The sequence below is a fragment of the Bubalus bubalis genome, chromosome 11 (genome assembly GCF_019923935.1).
Source record: "Bubalus bubalis isolate 160015118507 breed Murrah chromosome 11, NDDB_SH_1, whole genome shotgun sequence".
Lineage (NCBI taxonomy): Eukaryota > Metazoa > Chordata > Mammalia > Artiodactyla > Bovidae > Bubalus > Bubalus bubalis.
The window spans coordinates 63,157,276-63,174,515 of NC_059167.1; the positions used below are offsets into that span (position 1 = coordinate 63,157,276).

Consider the following 17,240-nt stretch of genomic DNA (forward strand, 5'->3'; position numbering starts at 1 on the left):
CAGATTCTTTACTGCTAAGCCACCAGTGAATCCCTCATAGTTGTTGATACCACCCTAATAAAAGACAAAGATGAGAATTTTGAGGATTTATTATATGATAGACCTTATGGTCAAGATTTTAGGTAGAAGGCAATGGCACCCCACTCCAGTACTCTTGCCTGGAAAATCCCGTGGATGGAGGAGCCTGGAAGGCTGCGGTCCATGGGGTTGCTGAGGGTCGGACACAACTGAGCGACTTCACTTTGACTTTTCACTTTCATGTATTGGAGAAGGAAATGGCAACCCACTCCTGTGTTCTTGCCTAGAGAATCCCAAGGATGGGGCATCCTGGTAGGCTGCTGTCTATGGGGTTGCACAGAGTCAGGCACGACTGAAGTGACTCAGCAGCAGCAGCATACTGTTTAATACTAAAAAAATAAAAGTGAAGTAAGTGATATTATGCTCACTTTAGTTAAACTAAGATACTGGTTAGGTAACTTTCCCAAGGTTATTCAACTAGTAGGTTGTAGAGCTGAATCCAGGCTGCCAGACCTGAGCCTTGCTCTTTAAAAGTATATTATACAACTTGAAATATTTTTCACCTCACAGCATGCTCTAATGTAACTTATTCCATTTTATTTTTAAATTCTCATTAAATTCTTCTTTTCATCAGCCTTGTTTGCTGATGAGAAAACAAGGACAACCCAAGGTTGTACAGTTACTAAGTGGTTAGTCACTGAGTCCAGGTCAAATTTCTGTTCTTGTACACTTACAACTGTTCCGAACTGTGCATCTCAATTTAAAAAGGCCTTCTGACTTAAAAATGATTATGAACAATGATCAGTTACTGAGAATTCTCCTTATTTATCAGCTTTCATCATGCACACTATAAGTTCTAAAAGTAGTTAAAGGTCTAATTTATCTCTCTTGCCCAGTCTTAAGCATATGTACCTACTTGAGGGGCTGACAAATGTGTATTAAAATGAATTGGTAATAAGTCCTGCTTAGTGCATGTTTGCATATATGCAGATCTGCCTTTGTTACTCCAAAATGTTAATTTAAGCGGTAGTGCATTTATACATATATTTAAATGTATTTAAGCAAATCATGGCACAATATTTTTAGAGTAAGTAGGCAAGAGCACAACTGTATTATGGAATATCAACATTCTATGAATTTGGGACTATCTGAGCTAACTTCTAAGCTCTAGGACTCTCCTGCTTGACACTTTTAGTTTGTATATGTTTAGAATGTGATATTCAACTTTTAAAGTTTAAATTCTTGATCAATTTATTATCCCTAAATAACTATATTTTCCAGCTTTATTCTGCATTATTAAAAAAAATAACATATACCAAATATGATGTCAAAATTAACAGTAGAGAGTTGAGGAATTAGCCCTTTATTTCCCAGAAATGGTTATAGATTGATTATCTTTTCATCAAATGACCTGGTCATATCTTAGTATTTAGGTTGTTAAAAAAGTAATTGCTGTTTTAGACTGTGAATTTTAAATCATTATAACTAGGCCCAAACACATCTTTATTAATCAAAAGAGAAACCATTACCATCAATACATTTTTATCAATGAGAAATAAGTTTTTTTTTTCCTGAAGGGTAAAAATCTGTGCTTCAGGATTCCATGAACTCTTGGAAAGTATGTTCTGCCTCCTGTTGGTTGTGGAAGCATTTTCCCTGCAAAAAGTTGTCTAGATGTTTGAAGTAGTGGTAGTCAGTTGGTAAGACATTAGGTGAATATGGTGAATGAGGCAACACTTCATAGCCAAATTCGTTCAACTTTAGAAGCGTTGGTTGTGCTATGTGTGGTAGGGTGTTGTTGCGCAGAAGAATTGGGCCCTTTCTGTTTACCAATGTTGGCTTCAGGTATTGAAGTTTTCGGTGCATTTGCTGAGCACACTTCTCAGATGTAATGGTTTGCCAGGATTCAGAAAGCTGTAGTGGATGGCAGCAGACCACCAAACAGTGACCGTGGCTTTCTTTGGGTGAAACTTTGACTTCGGGAAGTGCTTTGGAGATTCTTCTCAGTCCAACCACATAGCTGGTCATCACTGGTTGTCATACAAAATCAACTTATTGACACCTGTCACAATCCAATTGAGAAATGGTTTGATGTTGTTGCATGGAAGAAGAGAAGATGACATTTCAAAATGACAATTTTTTGATTTGTGATCAGCTCAGAGGCATACCCTTACTGAGTTTTTTCACCTTTACAATTTGTTTCAAATGCCAAATGACCATAGAATGGTCGAGGTTGGGTTCTTCGACAGCTTCTTGTATAGTTTTAAGAGAATCAGCTTCAATGATCCTCTCAATTGGTCACTGTCAACTTCTGATGGCCACCCACCATGATCATCATCTTTAAGGTTCTCATCTCCTTTGCAAAACTTTTTGAACCACCCTTGCACTATATGTTCAAAGCAGTTCCTGGGGCTAATGCATTGTTGATGTTGTGAGTTGTCTCTGCTGCTTTATGACCCATTTCAAACTCAAATAAGAAAATCACTAAAATTTGCTTTACTGTACAAAAAAAGATCTTCACGACCCAGAGAATCACGATGGTGTGATCACTGACCTAGAGCAAGACATCCTGGAATGTGAAGTCAAGTGGGCCTTAGAAAGCATCACTATGAACAAAGCTAGTGGAGGTGATGGAATACCAGTTGAGCTATTTCAAATCCTGAAAGATGATGCTGTGAAAGTGCTGCACTCCATATGACCAAAAATTTGGAAAACTCAGCAGTGGCCACAGGACTGGAAAAGGTCAGTTTTCATTCCAATCCCAAAGAAAGGCAATGCCAAAGAATGCTCAAACTACTGCACAATTGCACTCATCTCACATGCTAGTAAAGTAATGCTCAAAATTCTTCAAGCCAGGCTTCAGCAATATGTGAATCATGAACTTCCAGTTGTTCAAACTGGTTTAGAAAAGGCAGAGGAACCAGAGATCAAATTGCCAACATCCGCTGGATTATGGAAAAAGCAAGAGAGTTTTAGAAAAACATCGATTTCTGCTTTATTGACTATGCCAAAGCCTTTGACTGTGTGGATCACAATAAACTGTGGAAAATTCTTCAAGAGATGGGAATACCAGACCACCTGACCTGCCTCTTGAGAAATCTGTATGCAGGTCAGGAAGCAACAGTTAGAACTGGACATGGAACAACAGACTGGTTCCAAATAGGAAAAGAAGTACATCAAGGCTGTATATTGTCACCCTGCTTATTTAACTTATATGCAGAGTACATCATGAGAAACGCTGGACTGGAGAAGCACAAGCTGGAATCAAGATTGCCGGGAGAAATATCAATAACCTCAGATATGCAGATGACACCACCCTTATGGCAGAAAGTGAAGAGGAACTCAAAAGCCTCTTGATGAATGTGAAAGAGGAGAGTGAAAAAGTTGACTAAAACTCAACATTCAGAAACTAATATCATGGCATCTGGTCCCATCACTTCATGGCAATAAATGGGGAAACAGTGGAAACAGTGGCTGACTTTACCTTTCTGGGCTCCAAAATCACTGCAGATGGTGACTGCAGCCATGAAATTAAAAGATGCTTACTCCTTGGAAGGAAAGTTATGACCGACATAGATAGCATATTCAAAAGCAGAGACATTACTTTGCCAACAAAGGTCCATCTAGTCAAGGCTATGATTTTTCCAGTGGTCACGTATGGGTGTGAGAGTTGGACTGTGAAGAAAGCTGGGTGCCGAAGAATTGATGCTTTTGAACTGTGGTGTTGGAGAAGACAAGACTCTTGAGAGTCCCTGGGACTGCAAGGAGATCCAACCAGTCCATTCTGAAGGAGATCAGCCCTGGGATTTCTTTGGAGGGAATGATGCTGAAGCTGAAACTCTAATACTTTAGCCACCTCATGTGAAGAGTTGACTCATTGGAAAAGACCCTGATGCTGGGAGGGATTGGGGGCAGGAGGAGAAGGGGACGACAGAGGATGAGATGGCTGGATGGCATCATTGACTCAATGGACGTGAGTCTGAATGAACCCCGGAAGTTGGTGATAGACAGGGAGGCCTGGCGTGCTGCGGTTCACGGGGTCACAAAGAGTCAGACACGACTGAGCAACTGAACTGAACTGAACATCATTTCCCTAGTCTAAAATAAATATAAAATAAGCAACAAGTAAAAAAATGTAAAGCGAGAAATGCACATTAAAATGATATGTAACATAACGGCATTTATTTAAGAATGTATTCCAAAATCAAATGGCAAAGTCCAACAATGCAAAACCATGATTCCTTTTGCAGCAACCTACATAATTAAAATCTTAGCACTTCATTTGTTGTTTTGACTATTATAATGTCTCCTTTCTTATTACGGAAAAAAAGCAAGTGCTTCTTTTGTGGTCTGTATCTTCCAACATTCTCAGTCTAGTTCAGATTCCTAACTTTTTAAAAGGTTAACATAATTTGAGTTACCGGCAAGCAGAGTGATCTTGGTCTCTTTTTTATTGTTGTTGGTGTTCCAAAGAAAACAAATGTTTCACTTGCAATACTTTACATATTCAGTCAGTGACCATCATTCACTTCTGTATTTCAGATATAAGAAACATACAGTAAGTCAGGAAAGAGAAGTTAAACCCAGAAAAAAAAAAGATATGCTTTCACATCTTTCCCCAGAATATCAGCAAAACATTGTCTTCTTGACATAGATTTCTATTAATGATTCTATAAAATGTTTTAGTATAAGTTCAAGTTAGAAAACCAGATTATGCGAAGATCATAACAATTCAATATACTTGAAAACTAAATCTAAGCAAATGCTACATAATCATCCCCAGCTTAAGGCCCATTTACTTATCTGTTTCTGAGGCAGCAAAAATAGAACCTGTGTTTTCTGCAACTGGCCCTGTATCTTGTTTAGCAGAGAAAATATGAATGCCACTCAGGGAATGATTGTCTGTGTTGCTATTTCATCTTATACTCTGTGTTCCACTGAAGCCCTCGGAGACAATTCTTGTGCCATAGCAGCACCTGCTGGGAGAGGGGAGTTGGAACAGCCACAACTGCTGCCTGCCAAACCCGTTATCCTGATTGAGTGACACTGCATGTCCTCCATCTTCTAATACTAAACCTTCCACAGTTGCTACTCTTCAGAATCTTGCCTCCTCCCATAGATTTCAAATCACTAGCAATACTCTTATAAGATTTTCTTTAACTCTTTAAAAAAATAAGCATTTTGCATGCTTGTATGTGTTTTATGTGGGTGTATGCATGCCCATTTCCCTTTAGAATTTCCAAAAGCACATATCATGGTATTTTAATCTCATGTTTGTTTTTAATGCAGGCTTTCATTCTGCTTTGTACTAGATTTATAAATCATTGTCAATCTTGCTTTATTAGCATCTTTTGCTTTATTATGGGTGAGTTAGTAAAAAAAAAATGTGAGTGTCAGTGCAAAAAGGACAGTTTTTATTCACAGCATATGATAAGAGAAGTATTTATACTTATTCATATCATGGACAGAAACAGTAAGCTTGCCATATGGTATGATGGCATGTTTAAAAATATGTCTATTTCATATGTGATTTACAAAAAAGACTGTAAGTAATACAAATCTTAAAATACAGGTCTAAACTGACATTCTGTTGTAAAGCCAACTAGCCTTTTCTTTATTGATTATGGAGGAAAGCCACAAAATAGACAAATTACTCACTGCTGCTGCTAAGTCGCTTCAGTCGTGTCCAACTCTGTGTGACCCCATAGACGGCAGCCCACCAGGCTCCCCCGTCCCTGGGATTCTCCAGGCAAGAACACTGGAGTGGGTTGCCACTTCCTTCTCCAATGCATGAAAGTGAAAAGTGAAAGTGAAGTCACTCAGTCGTGTCCGACTCTTCACAACCCCATGGACTGCAGCCTACCAGGCTCCTCCGTCCATGGGATTTTCCAGGCAAGAGTACTGGAGTGGGGTGCCATTTCCTTCTCCGAATTACTCACTACTACCAAATATTTCTAATCTTTTACTTCCTTGCATCTTTACTGTGCCCAAATTAAAATCTAGTGTAAGACCTAACTTTATGAAAACCTATTATGTTTGTGTTTTTTCAGTGAAAAATAGAAAGAGTTCATGTGTAAAAAAAAATGATCTCGAAATTCATATGCTTTATAACTAATCTCAAATAATCAAGAGGTGATTATTCATCAATAATTTTCTTACTGTGGTTGCTTAGTAACCTTGATTGGTGCTCCATCAACCAATCAAAAATGTATTAAGCACCTCTAAAATACTTGAACACATCACACAATATGGGAGCAATTTCTGAGGAAATAGATAAAATCTGATACTGACCTTAGACTGTTTTAGCTACATATGTAAGGGAGTAGGCATTTTGTCATAATACACTGATAGAGTAAGTCAGACACACTGTTATTCAGAGATGTGGAGCGTGATACAAAGATACAGAAATTAGGAAAGACTTAAGAGAATAGGAAATTTCAATTGGGCCTTAGAAGAATTGGCAATCATTGGATGGGAATTATTTTGGAAAAATCATTCCTACAGGGAAAGATGGAAGGCAATGAATAGGAAATGAAACAAGTGTTAAGCCAACCAAAGTGAAAGTGTTAGCCACTCAATGGTGTCTGACGCTTTGAAATCCCATGGACTGTAGCCTGGCACCAGTCTTCTTAGTCCATGGAATTCCAGGCAAGAATACTGGAGTGGGTAGCCATTCCCTTCTCCAGGGGTAGCCATTCCATGCTCCAGGGGATCTTCCCAACCCAGGGATCAATCCTGGGTCTCCTGCATTGCAGGCAAATTTTTTACCATCTAAGCCACCAGGGAAGCCCGAAAGCAGACCAAAAGTAACCTATCTAAGTTGAATAGAGAGCTTTTCACAGAAGCACTATAAATTAATAATGGTGGCAGGTAAGATGGAAAACAATGGGATTTAGTCTAGTTCTAGAAAATGGGGAGCTGCTGACGCTATTTGAATTGCAGAATAATATTTTAAAGGAAGATTAGCTCATAAATAGTAAGATCTTTTTAGAAGGAGAGAGAAAAAATCATCAATTAGATTTTAGTGATTTATTTATAAAGGGGAAGATAATTCAGAAGAAAGTGCAGCAATGCAATATATTATTATACTATAGTAACCTATGGCTCTGGGATATTCTTCATATTTAAAAAAAAACTGCAGAAGTACTCTGTGTGCTGCATATCATATAAATCACCATATTATCTCCATGTTTTTACAAAACAGGAAGTATCTATTGCAACCTTTACTTCTGTCATGAGAAATGAGCTTTTAGAGTGTTTCTGTCTTTCATCAAATATTGTTACCCATCATGGTCTCTGAAAGAAAGCATATATGAGAAGCCCATTATTAAGTGAGTCTTTAGCATGTTGGATTTCTTTTTTCACCTTGAATATCTTTCAAACACATTTTACTAGATATTTTAATTGACACAAATTATTAAGAAAATGATTCAAGCTTATTTGTTTAAAAAAGTATTTTGGATATTTGGATTAGAATTATTTTTATATTGAAGGGAGTTATCAGATTTGCCTTATATCATATGAATGTTTTCCAATGGCCACTTATAAATTCCATATATTAAGGCTGTTTTTCCAAATCTTAGTGGTATGTTCATCAAAATGTGTTCATAGCTGTATGAGGTGCATGATAAATAAAATATTTCAACCATTAGTATGTAAAGGTCTTAAAACATAGTTTATAGTTATGATATTATTCTTAGATTGAAGATACTTAATTGAATGGAAGAAAATTGAGTGGAGTTAGAACCAGATGCTGACAATTTCACTCAGCCACAGGCTTATCTTACTTACCCCATGTGTGTGTCAGTCATTCAGTCGTGTCCGACTCTTTGTGACCCCATGAACTGTAAGCCTGCCAGGCTCTTCTGTCCATGGAATTCTCAAGGCAAGAATACTGGAGTAGGTTGCCATTTCCTTCTCCATACTTAACGCATAGTCCATTATTAAAAGGCATTACTGATATGCCATTGATAACTGTTGCAATTGCAAGCTATTTAGTTCTTTGCATGTGTGCTCAGTCCCTTCGGTCATGTCCGACTTTTGTGATCCTATGGACCCTTCAGTTTCCTCTGTTCATGGCATCCTCCAGGCAAGAATACTTGAGTGGGTTTCCATGTCCTTCTACAGGGGATCTTCCTGACCCAGGGATTGAACCTGGTTATCCTGCATCTCCTGCATTACAGGTAGATTCTTTACCCACTGAGCCACTTGGGAGGCCCATTCAGTTCTTTTAGTTCAGTTCAGTCGCTCAGTCATGTCTGACTCTTTGTGACCCCATGAACCGCAGCACACCAGGCCTCCCTGTCCATCACCAACTTCTGGAGTCTACCCAAAACCCATGTCCATTGAGTTGGTGATATCATCCAGCCATCTCATCCTTTGTTGTCCCCTTCTCCTGTCATCTTCAATCTTTCCCAGCATCAGGATCTTTTCCAATGAGTCAGTTCTTCACATTAGGTGGCCAAAGTATTGGAGATTCAACTTCAACATCAGTCCTTCCAATGAACACCCAGGCCTGATCTCCTTTAGAACAGACTGGTTGGACCTCCTTGCAGTCCAAGGGACTCTCAAGAGTCCTCTCCAACACCACAGTTCAAAAGCATCAATTCTTCGGCACTCAGCTTTCTTTATATTCCAACTCTCACATCCATACATGACTACTGGAAAAACCTTAGCCTTGACTAGACAGACCTTTGTTGACAAAGTAATGTCTCTGCTTTTGAATATGCTGTCTAGGTTGGTCATAACTTTCTTTCCAAGGGGTAAGCGTCTTTTAATTTCATGCTACAGTCACCATCTGCAGTGATTTTGGAGCTCCCCCCAAAAATAAAGTCAGCCACCTTTTCCACTGTTTCCCCATCTATTCAGTTCTATACCTCCATGTAAAATCATTTTGTGATTTTTCAAAACCTCTAAATCCAACTATATCCATGTGTAAGTCTCATGCTTTCAGGAAAGTGAAAGTGAAGTTTTTCAATCATCTGTGACTTCTTGAGACACCATGGACTGTAGCCTACCAGGCTCCTCTGTCCATGGGATTCTCCAGGCAAGGGTACTGGAGTGGGTTGCCATTTCCTTCTCCACATGCTTACAAAACTAATGTGTAATGTATTGGCAGGGGAAAAAAAAAACAAACAACTGCTGACTTAGATACTGACAAAGCACTCAAGTGTGAGAGACTATGTTTCCTTGAAAACGATGAGGTCTGAATTAAGGATTTTTCAAACCTTTGAGTTTCAGTCAGTTTGGTTCAGTTGGATTAGTTAAATCTACAAATTCACTATTTACTTGAGTCTTAACTTTTTTACATGTGTTTACATAGACCTAGTCAGCATGGGCATGATTGAATTTTGATTTCTGAGGTTCATTTTAATAAACACAATATATTGTTTTGGTCTTATTTATTTATGTTTTAAATATGAGTTATACATTCCACTCTAAAACATACATATGTCTTATAAATTACTTCTCCCTAAATTCAAATATAATTAAATTAGTGCCATACTTATTTTAGCATTTTGAAAATATGAATCTGGATGTCCTTCTGGAGACAATTCCACTTATTAGTTTATTTCAATTTTTGTATTAAAGAAATGCATCTTATTTAAATATCTACTGTTAAAATACACTATACAGATTTATATATTTTAAAGCAATAAGCTGATAATAAGTATATTCTGATTTTTTTTGTTTCTAACAGCATGATATTTTCTCATATAGTTGAGATGAACTAACTTTCCCCTGTATTCTTTTGAATGAGGAAAATAAGCCCGCCATTTTCTGAGTAAAAGCTAAGACTGAATTTCCTCACCTTCCTTCCTAATGAAGAAATGAAAGCATTTTTTTTTCTACACTTGCTTTAGTTTACAGCCTGTGATACAATGGAAAAGTTCACAGGAAACCAGTTTGCTCAAATTACTTGCCTATTTTTTTTTATGTTTGGAATGAGAAGTTTTGGTGCCATATCATGTTTTTGAAGTCTCTTTGATTATAGCATCTCCTACAATAGCATTTTAGATAAGAAAGATCAAAGCAAGGGCAGCGTATTATAGGCTATATATCAAAGGCTATATGTATCTTTGTGTTTTTAATAAGGGAGACGTTTTTCTAGCAAATATAATATGAATAAACCAAGCTGTAGACATTTCTTACTTTTCTACTTAATTTGATGTTTTTGTTATGAGACAATATTTTAATGAAAAATAACTTAGTTGATTAGAGAAAAAGCATGAAAACCATTATGACCAAATTAAATAATATATCCTGTTGGCACTTTTGTTGTTTGTTTTTAATTTATGATTTATCTATCCAAATCTTAAATGAAAGGTGAAAGAAAAGGAAAACTGCAAGAGCCCTTTTTTGACTCTCTTAACTCTCTTTGAGATCCCATGGACTGTAGCCTGCCAGACTCCTCAGTCCATGGAATTCTCTAGGTGAGTATGCAGTAGTTGGAAGCCACTTCCTACTCCAGGGAATCTTCCCAAGCCAGGGATCAAACTGGTGTCTCCTGAATTGCAGGCAGATTCTTTACCTTTTGAGCCATCAGAAAGATCCCCTTAACTCTCACATACCTCCCCAGATCTCAATAACTACTACATTTGAAATCTATATTAACAATATATTTTAGAGGAAATTCTGCTAATTGAAATAATTGTAGAATTATTACATTTGGTCATTATTGCTTTTTAAAAAATATTCATGATTTTTATCTATCATGTTTATTTCTGTTATGGGCTTCCCTGGTGGGTCAGCTGGTAAAGAATCCACCTGCGATGCAGGAGACCTGGGTTTGATCCCTGGATTGGGAAGATCCCCTGGAGAAGGGAAAGTATTCTGGAGAAGGGAGAATACTCCAGTATTCTGGCCTGGAGAATTTCATAGACTGTATAGTCCATAGGGTCACAAAGAGTGGGATACGACTGAGCGGCTTTCACTTTTCTTTCTGTTATAGTTTTGGCATTTTATCTTTTCTCCTTAACTGCTTTTGCTCTCTCTCTCCTTCTTCCTTCCTCAGTTATTTCATAACTTCCTGGTTTGTGCCAACCAGAAAAGTAGGGCATCAGGCTTTAGAGATAGAGCATGGCACTCTGTGCCTTCACAGACCTGCGTGGTCAGGGATATAGACATGGGAGAAAATACAGAGTGAAGCCATGAGTACGGGTGAAATGGGTATACACACAATATGTGGTCAAGAAGAGTGAACAACCAGCTCAGCTGAGGGGTAGGCAAAGTTATCACCTAAGTGGTAACTCTGAACTGAATCTCAACACATGGGACAAGCAGGAGTGCTAGAAGACAGGGCCAGACTTGCTGAACACAGGCAAGAACTGCGAGAGCACTGAGGTTCACTGTCAGTGGAACTGTAAGTAAATGACTGTTGTAGGAGTGAGTGATTCTAGAAGAGCGTTTCTAAGACTGTGTTGTCAGACCAGTGTATCTGGACTGACACTCTTGTTGTTATTGAAAAGTGGAGTTTTCATCAAATGAGCTTTGGAAGATAGGCTGCATTAACATTTTAAGTTTCTCTGAGTTCTTGAACCCTACAATATGCTAATATGCAGAGTAAAAGTAAGTAAAGTAAGTAAAGTCAAGTCACTCAGTTGTGTCCGACTCTTTGCGACCCCATGGACTGTAGCCTACTAGGCTCCTCTGTCCATGGAATTTTCCAGGCAATAGTACTGGAGTGGATTGCCATTTCCTTCTCCAGGGGATCTTCCCAACCCAGGGATCGATCGAACCCGGGTCTCCCACATTGTAGACAGACGCTTAACCCTCTGAGCCATCAAGGAATCATATAGCACATATTATAGAAGAGTGAAAGATGAAGAAAAATATACCAAAACTAAAACTTACCAATAATTCCATATTCAGAGAGAACTACTGTTAGTGTTTCAGCGTAGTTCCTTCTAGGCTTTCTTTTCCTCTACATTGTCCCCCATGTAAGTCTTATTTTCCTCTCTAACTCAGTGATCAACTGCCTCACTGTCTTAATTTGTACATTTGGTATAAACATTTTTACTGACTTCCTATTAACTCAGAGACTGCAAAAGAGAGTGGGGGATTCTGCAAATATAAAGGTGAATCATGTATATTCTCCCCTCTAAGAAGCTCTGATGACATTCATTGGCTTGTGTCTTTTCTATATAAAAATATAATATGGTTCAGTAACATCTTTTACTCACTTATTAATAGTGGTTATAGCTGGCCATACTATTCACAAGAATGCTTTTCTTGCTTAACAATATAAATATCTTTATCAATAAATGTGGGTCAATTACATCATCATTTACAAATGCTGCATCATAATTTATTATGTGACTATATCATGATTTTTTGTAATAAAATCTGTCAGTCTGATTTCAGTTTATCTTTTTTAATTAAAGCAGTATTAGGATGAGCACTCTCATTGAGGATTGAAATTTTCATAGTGACAGAAATATAATTGCATTTCTGATGATAAATCTTATGACAGGGAAGCAGGAGGACAGGAAGAATTAGACTGGTGACAGAAAGACCACTTAGGACATTGTCTCAAGAAGAAATAATGATGGCTTTACTAAGAAATCTTCCTATAGCCATGAAAAGAAATGGGGAGATATAAGAGAGATATTTGATAGACAAACCAAAGCAGCTGATTGGAAGTGATGAGTTAGAATAAATGCTGAAACAAAGAAAAGTCTATGGTTTTTAATTAGCAGATCAAGTGTCCTCATAATTAGCTATCAACTAAGTCAAGAAATAAATAGTGCTTAAGGTTAAGGTTTAAGGACTTGCAAGAATTTTGGAAAATCATAGTAGGCTGCAATTACAGACTGAAAGAATCTTGAGGTAAAGTTATAATTTTTATTATAACCCTACAAAACAGAGAGATATTCATGAGAACAAACAAAATCTCCTAACAGAAAAAAATATAATAATAATGATAATTTAGAGCATTCTAGAAAATGGAAAATATAGTGTGGAAAGAGGGAAGCCTATAAAAACTTAACATTTTAGGACCTTCTTAGCCAAGAAAGTTGCAAAGAAAGGGTTAACTCTGAAATAAAAATTTCAAAAACATCATGGAAAGGGTGAAAAATAAGCTGTATTTTAACTGGACTTTGGTATTTATTTTAAAATGAGCAAATATATTAAAAATAAATTTGTAACTTACCTAGATTAAAACTGAGGTTTACATTTCTATAATTTTTATTACAAAAGGAGAAAAGTTTATCTAACAAATGATTACATTTACAAGGGAGTTTTTTTTTTTTTTTTTTTTTTAAAACTATTTAGCATGATAAACTTAAAAAGAATATAGCTAGCCAAGGATCTCTTTTTGTTAGACTGGCCTAATGTAATAAGATCTTTGAATATTCATCTTATTAAATCAGAAAATGGATACTTTTATTAGCCCTCTCCTATCTTTAATATTTTGCTGTTTGTTCCTATAATCAGAACATTAATACCCTTGGAGTTGGTTAAATATAAATTCTTAGTTTCAAAAATGAAGAAATTCATACTCAGAATGTTTAAGCTTGGCCAAAGTCGTGTGACTTGTTTTTGTAAGAGGTGAAATTTTTCGATTTTAAATAACACTCCATTAAATAGTCTTTTAATGTATAATTTATTTTCATTTATTTTGTACAAATGTAAAATAATTTGGATATTTATTTTGCCATATATGGGAATTATTCTAGTATTGTTATATATAGATATTTAAGGCAGATATATAAGATACAACATAGAAAGATAAGGTAATTTGCAACATATGTGTTACATACTCCATCACATTTCTACCTAGACTCTTTTATTGTCCCTGAGATTCCAACCAAGAGACAGGCAGGGAAAACTGTTCCAGTTTGTCCATAGAAACAAAGTAATTATGAGCAAAAGGAGAGGAGTCCAGTGCTAACTCGTTATTCCTTTGAAACACCATAGTTTGCTTGCTAAAGCCTGCTTCAGGGTTCATATCTCTACATCAGCTACCTGCTATCAATTTGCCTCACTTTTAATTCTGCTCAAATCAAAGTATTTATCTTCTCTTATTCTCAGTTTTCTCATTTGTTAAATTTTATTATTAAACATTTGACTCAAGGATGGTCATGAGAATTCATGAAAATGTAAAATTCCTAACTATGCCAGGTACACAATAGAAGCATAATTAATGTTAAATGTTGAGGTTATTGCTGTTATTCTGTATCCTTTCTCATGGAGGGTGAATAAATATTTCAGCTTTTTTTTGATCCTGTTGTTACAAGGTGATGCTTGTTTAGTATTGTATCATTCTCTGGTGATTCACTACAAAAAGAACAAATTATTTAGCTACATTATTTAGTTGTTTATATTTACAAGAGTAAATGATTTAATCATATAGGTTTTTTTAATGCAGCCATATTTAAACATGTTTTTGTTTATGCCGTTTCCTAGAATTTATATATATTTCAAGAAGATAGTGATAAACGTTTCATGTTTTCTAATTTCTAAGATGCTGTGCATGGTTAAATAGTTTTTTAAACTAGAAGTAAATGAAGGAATTAAATGGAAAAGTAGACATGAAGATATTTAAACAGCAAGATAATTAATTCTGATATCACTTTGTAAATTTTGTTTTCTATGTAGAAGAGAAAAATAGTTCAACATTAGTAGAAAAATATATTAAAGGTTAAATATGTTTGTTTTTGTTCCTGGGCACTGGAGCACAGTAATGCTAGAAGGGCAAATAAAATTTTTGCCTTTTTATTTATATGCAGTATTACCTCCAAAGGGGAAAATGCATGACATTTTCACAGGGATAGAATTATGTGTATGTTTCTGGTTATTCTTATTCTACCATTCTAATTTAGCCCATGCTTTTCTTACAGATCCTCTATTGTATAAATACTTTTGAATTCATATACATTTGTATGAGAAGTAAAAGTCTTCCAGTGGAACAGAAGATACCTTAAAAAAAAAAAAAAAACTCATTGAATAATACTTCCCTTTTATTAGTTCATGTTTTCAAGTGTGGTAAAGTTAACTTACTATAAAATCAATCTAGTACTTCCCTGATGGTCTAGTGGCTAAGAATCTGCACTCCCAGTACAGGGGACCTGGGTTGGATCCCTGGGCAGAACTAAGATCCCACATACTGCAACTATAAGCCTGGACACCACAACTACTGAGGCCACGCGCCGCATCTAGAGAAGCCACCGCAACACAACAAAGACCCAGCGCGGCCAAAATAAATAATAATACACAATTTTTTAAAGTCAACCTAAAAGTGAAAGTGAAGTTGCTCAGTCGTGTCTGACTCTTTGCAACCCCGTGGGCTGTAGCCTACCAGACTCCTCTGTCCGTGGGATTTTCCAGGCGATAGTACTGGAGTGGATTGCCATTTCTTTCGCCAGGTGATCTTCCCAACCCAGGGATTGAACCCGGGTCTCCTGCATTGTAGACAGACGCTTTACCATCTGAGCCATCTAATGAATATCTTCGGTAACATCAGAAATTAGCTTTACTTGAGAAAAGTACATTCTTAAATTACTGAAATATATTTTTCAAAACTCACTTGAAATACATTTTATAGAAATAGCGGCAATGTCATGACAACCTATTTACAATGATCTCAAAACGTGTTCAAGGCAAATCATATGAAATTCAAATGTCAAAAAATACTAAAAATCAAAAAGATTAATACGTTCAGTTGTCAGAGTGTGGTATTGTAATCCATTGTTCCATTTCATTTTCTCAGGGGAGAGAACAAATCCTAAACCTTAGCAGTTTGGTCAGTTTCAAAATCAGTTTTCAGAACTTTGGATTTTATATCAGAGGTTCTTCTTTTCCCCCTTCCTATTGCATTTACTGTACCTACTAAGTCTATAATATCTCTTATCCCCTTCTTATGGCATCCTTGGGTAAGAGATAATGGCCTAGAGAAGACTGAAAAACTTAATCTTACCTTACTTAGCAAGTAGGATCACTCTTCTGTGCAATGCAGATGTTAAAGACCCAGTTAATGGTTGATAATGACAAATTATGGAGTAGATTGTTGTTATGTTGATCATTCGCGTTCCAGTTTAATGCTTATTTATCTTGCTAATGTTTGAAGTCCTCATTTGAGAACATGAAAACAGTTTAGAATTACTTAAATGAGGGTATGTGCCACTTATTCCCAAGGTCTCTGTAATTTTTGTCATCTGAATTGTCACACTTCTTCAACCAGCAGAAATTGTTTCCTTATGATTTTCTGTGTTTGAATATGCTTTACCAGTATATACTAACCTTGAAAAATTTTCTTTTTCCCATTTCAAGTTCCACCCAATCTGACTGTTCCACAGGAAAAATCACCTTTGGTCACCAGAGAAGGAGACACAATAGAACTGCAGTGTCAAGTAACTGGAAAACCTAAACCCATCATCCTTTGGTCTAGAGCGGATAAAGAAGTCGCAATGCCTGATGGGAATATGCAAATGGAGAGTTATGATGGAACACTGAGAATTGTGAATGTATCTAGGGAAATGTCAGGAATGTATCGATGTCAGACCAGCCAGTATAATGGATTTAACGTGAAACCAAGAGAAGCCTTGGTGCAGCTCATCGTGCAGTGTAAGTACATTTTTCTCTATGTATTTCTATTGGGGGGACAAGGGAAGAAAATTAGATAATTTTTGGAGTTGGATTAGGACCCAATATTTCTACATTATTGCTACCCAATTTAAACTATAATTTCCCCAAGTCTGCCTATTACTTGAGCCAATACACACTAATGGAAAAGAATTGTATTAGTATGTGTGTGATGATTATGATGGTGTTATGTCATTGGTTAAGGCCAAAGAATCAACAAGCCTAATGGTTAAAAACTGGCTGTGTGCAATGAAGCAAAATGGAAATTGGAAGTAATTGCTAATTCAGATTATAATACTCCTTTGTTTTCACTGTTTATGTTTCTGCTTCAGCAATTGCCTGTCCTTTGCCCAAATTATTCACCTATCTCAGGGTGTCCTTTGCTTAAATTGTGGAGACCTAATCATTGCAATGCTATTTTTGCTATCTGAAATTGTAAGAGTAGATTACATAATTGTAGTAATATTGAGATAATTCAGGCAGATATTAGGTGCTGATTTTTTGCTTTACTTTCCTAACAGATAATTATTTAACTCTGAGAGCTGAATATGATGGATTTTTAACTATTTTCATTGAAAGGGCTAAAAAAATGCTGACATAGTGTGCTTTGTATTTGCTTTTAGTGTAAAAATGCCTAA

At 36.5% G+C, this 17,240-nt stretch overlaps 1 protein-coding gene across 1 annotated transcript in view; it reads left to right on the forward strand.

The window, feature by feature from the left end:
- Positions 1-17,240, forward strand: part of MDGA2 (MAM domain containing glycosylphosphatidylinositol anchor 2) — a 912,048-nt gene that overhangs the window by 661,572 nt on the left and 233,236 nt on the right. The window contains exon 8 of the mRNA XM_025295819.3: positions 16,291-16,584. Within this exon, the coding sequence (XP_025151604.2) occupies positions 16,291-16,584 (294 nt within the window). The remainder of the gene's footprint in view (positions 1-16,290; positions 16,585-17,240) is intronic.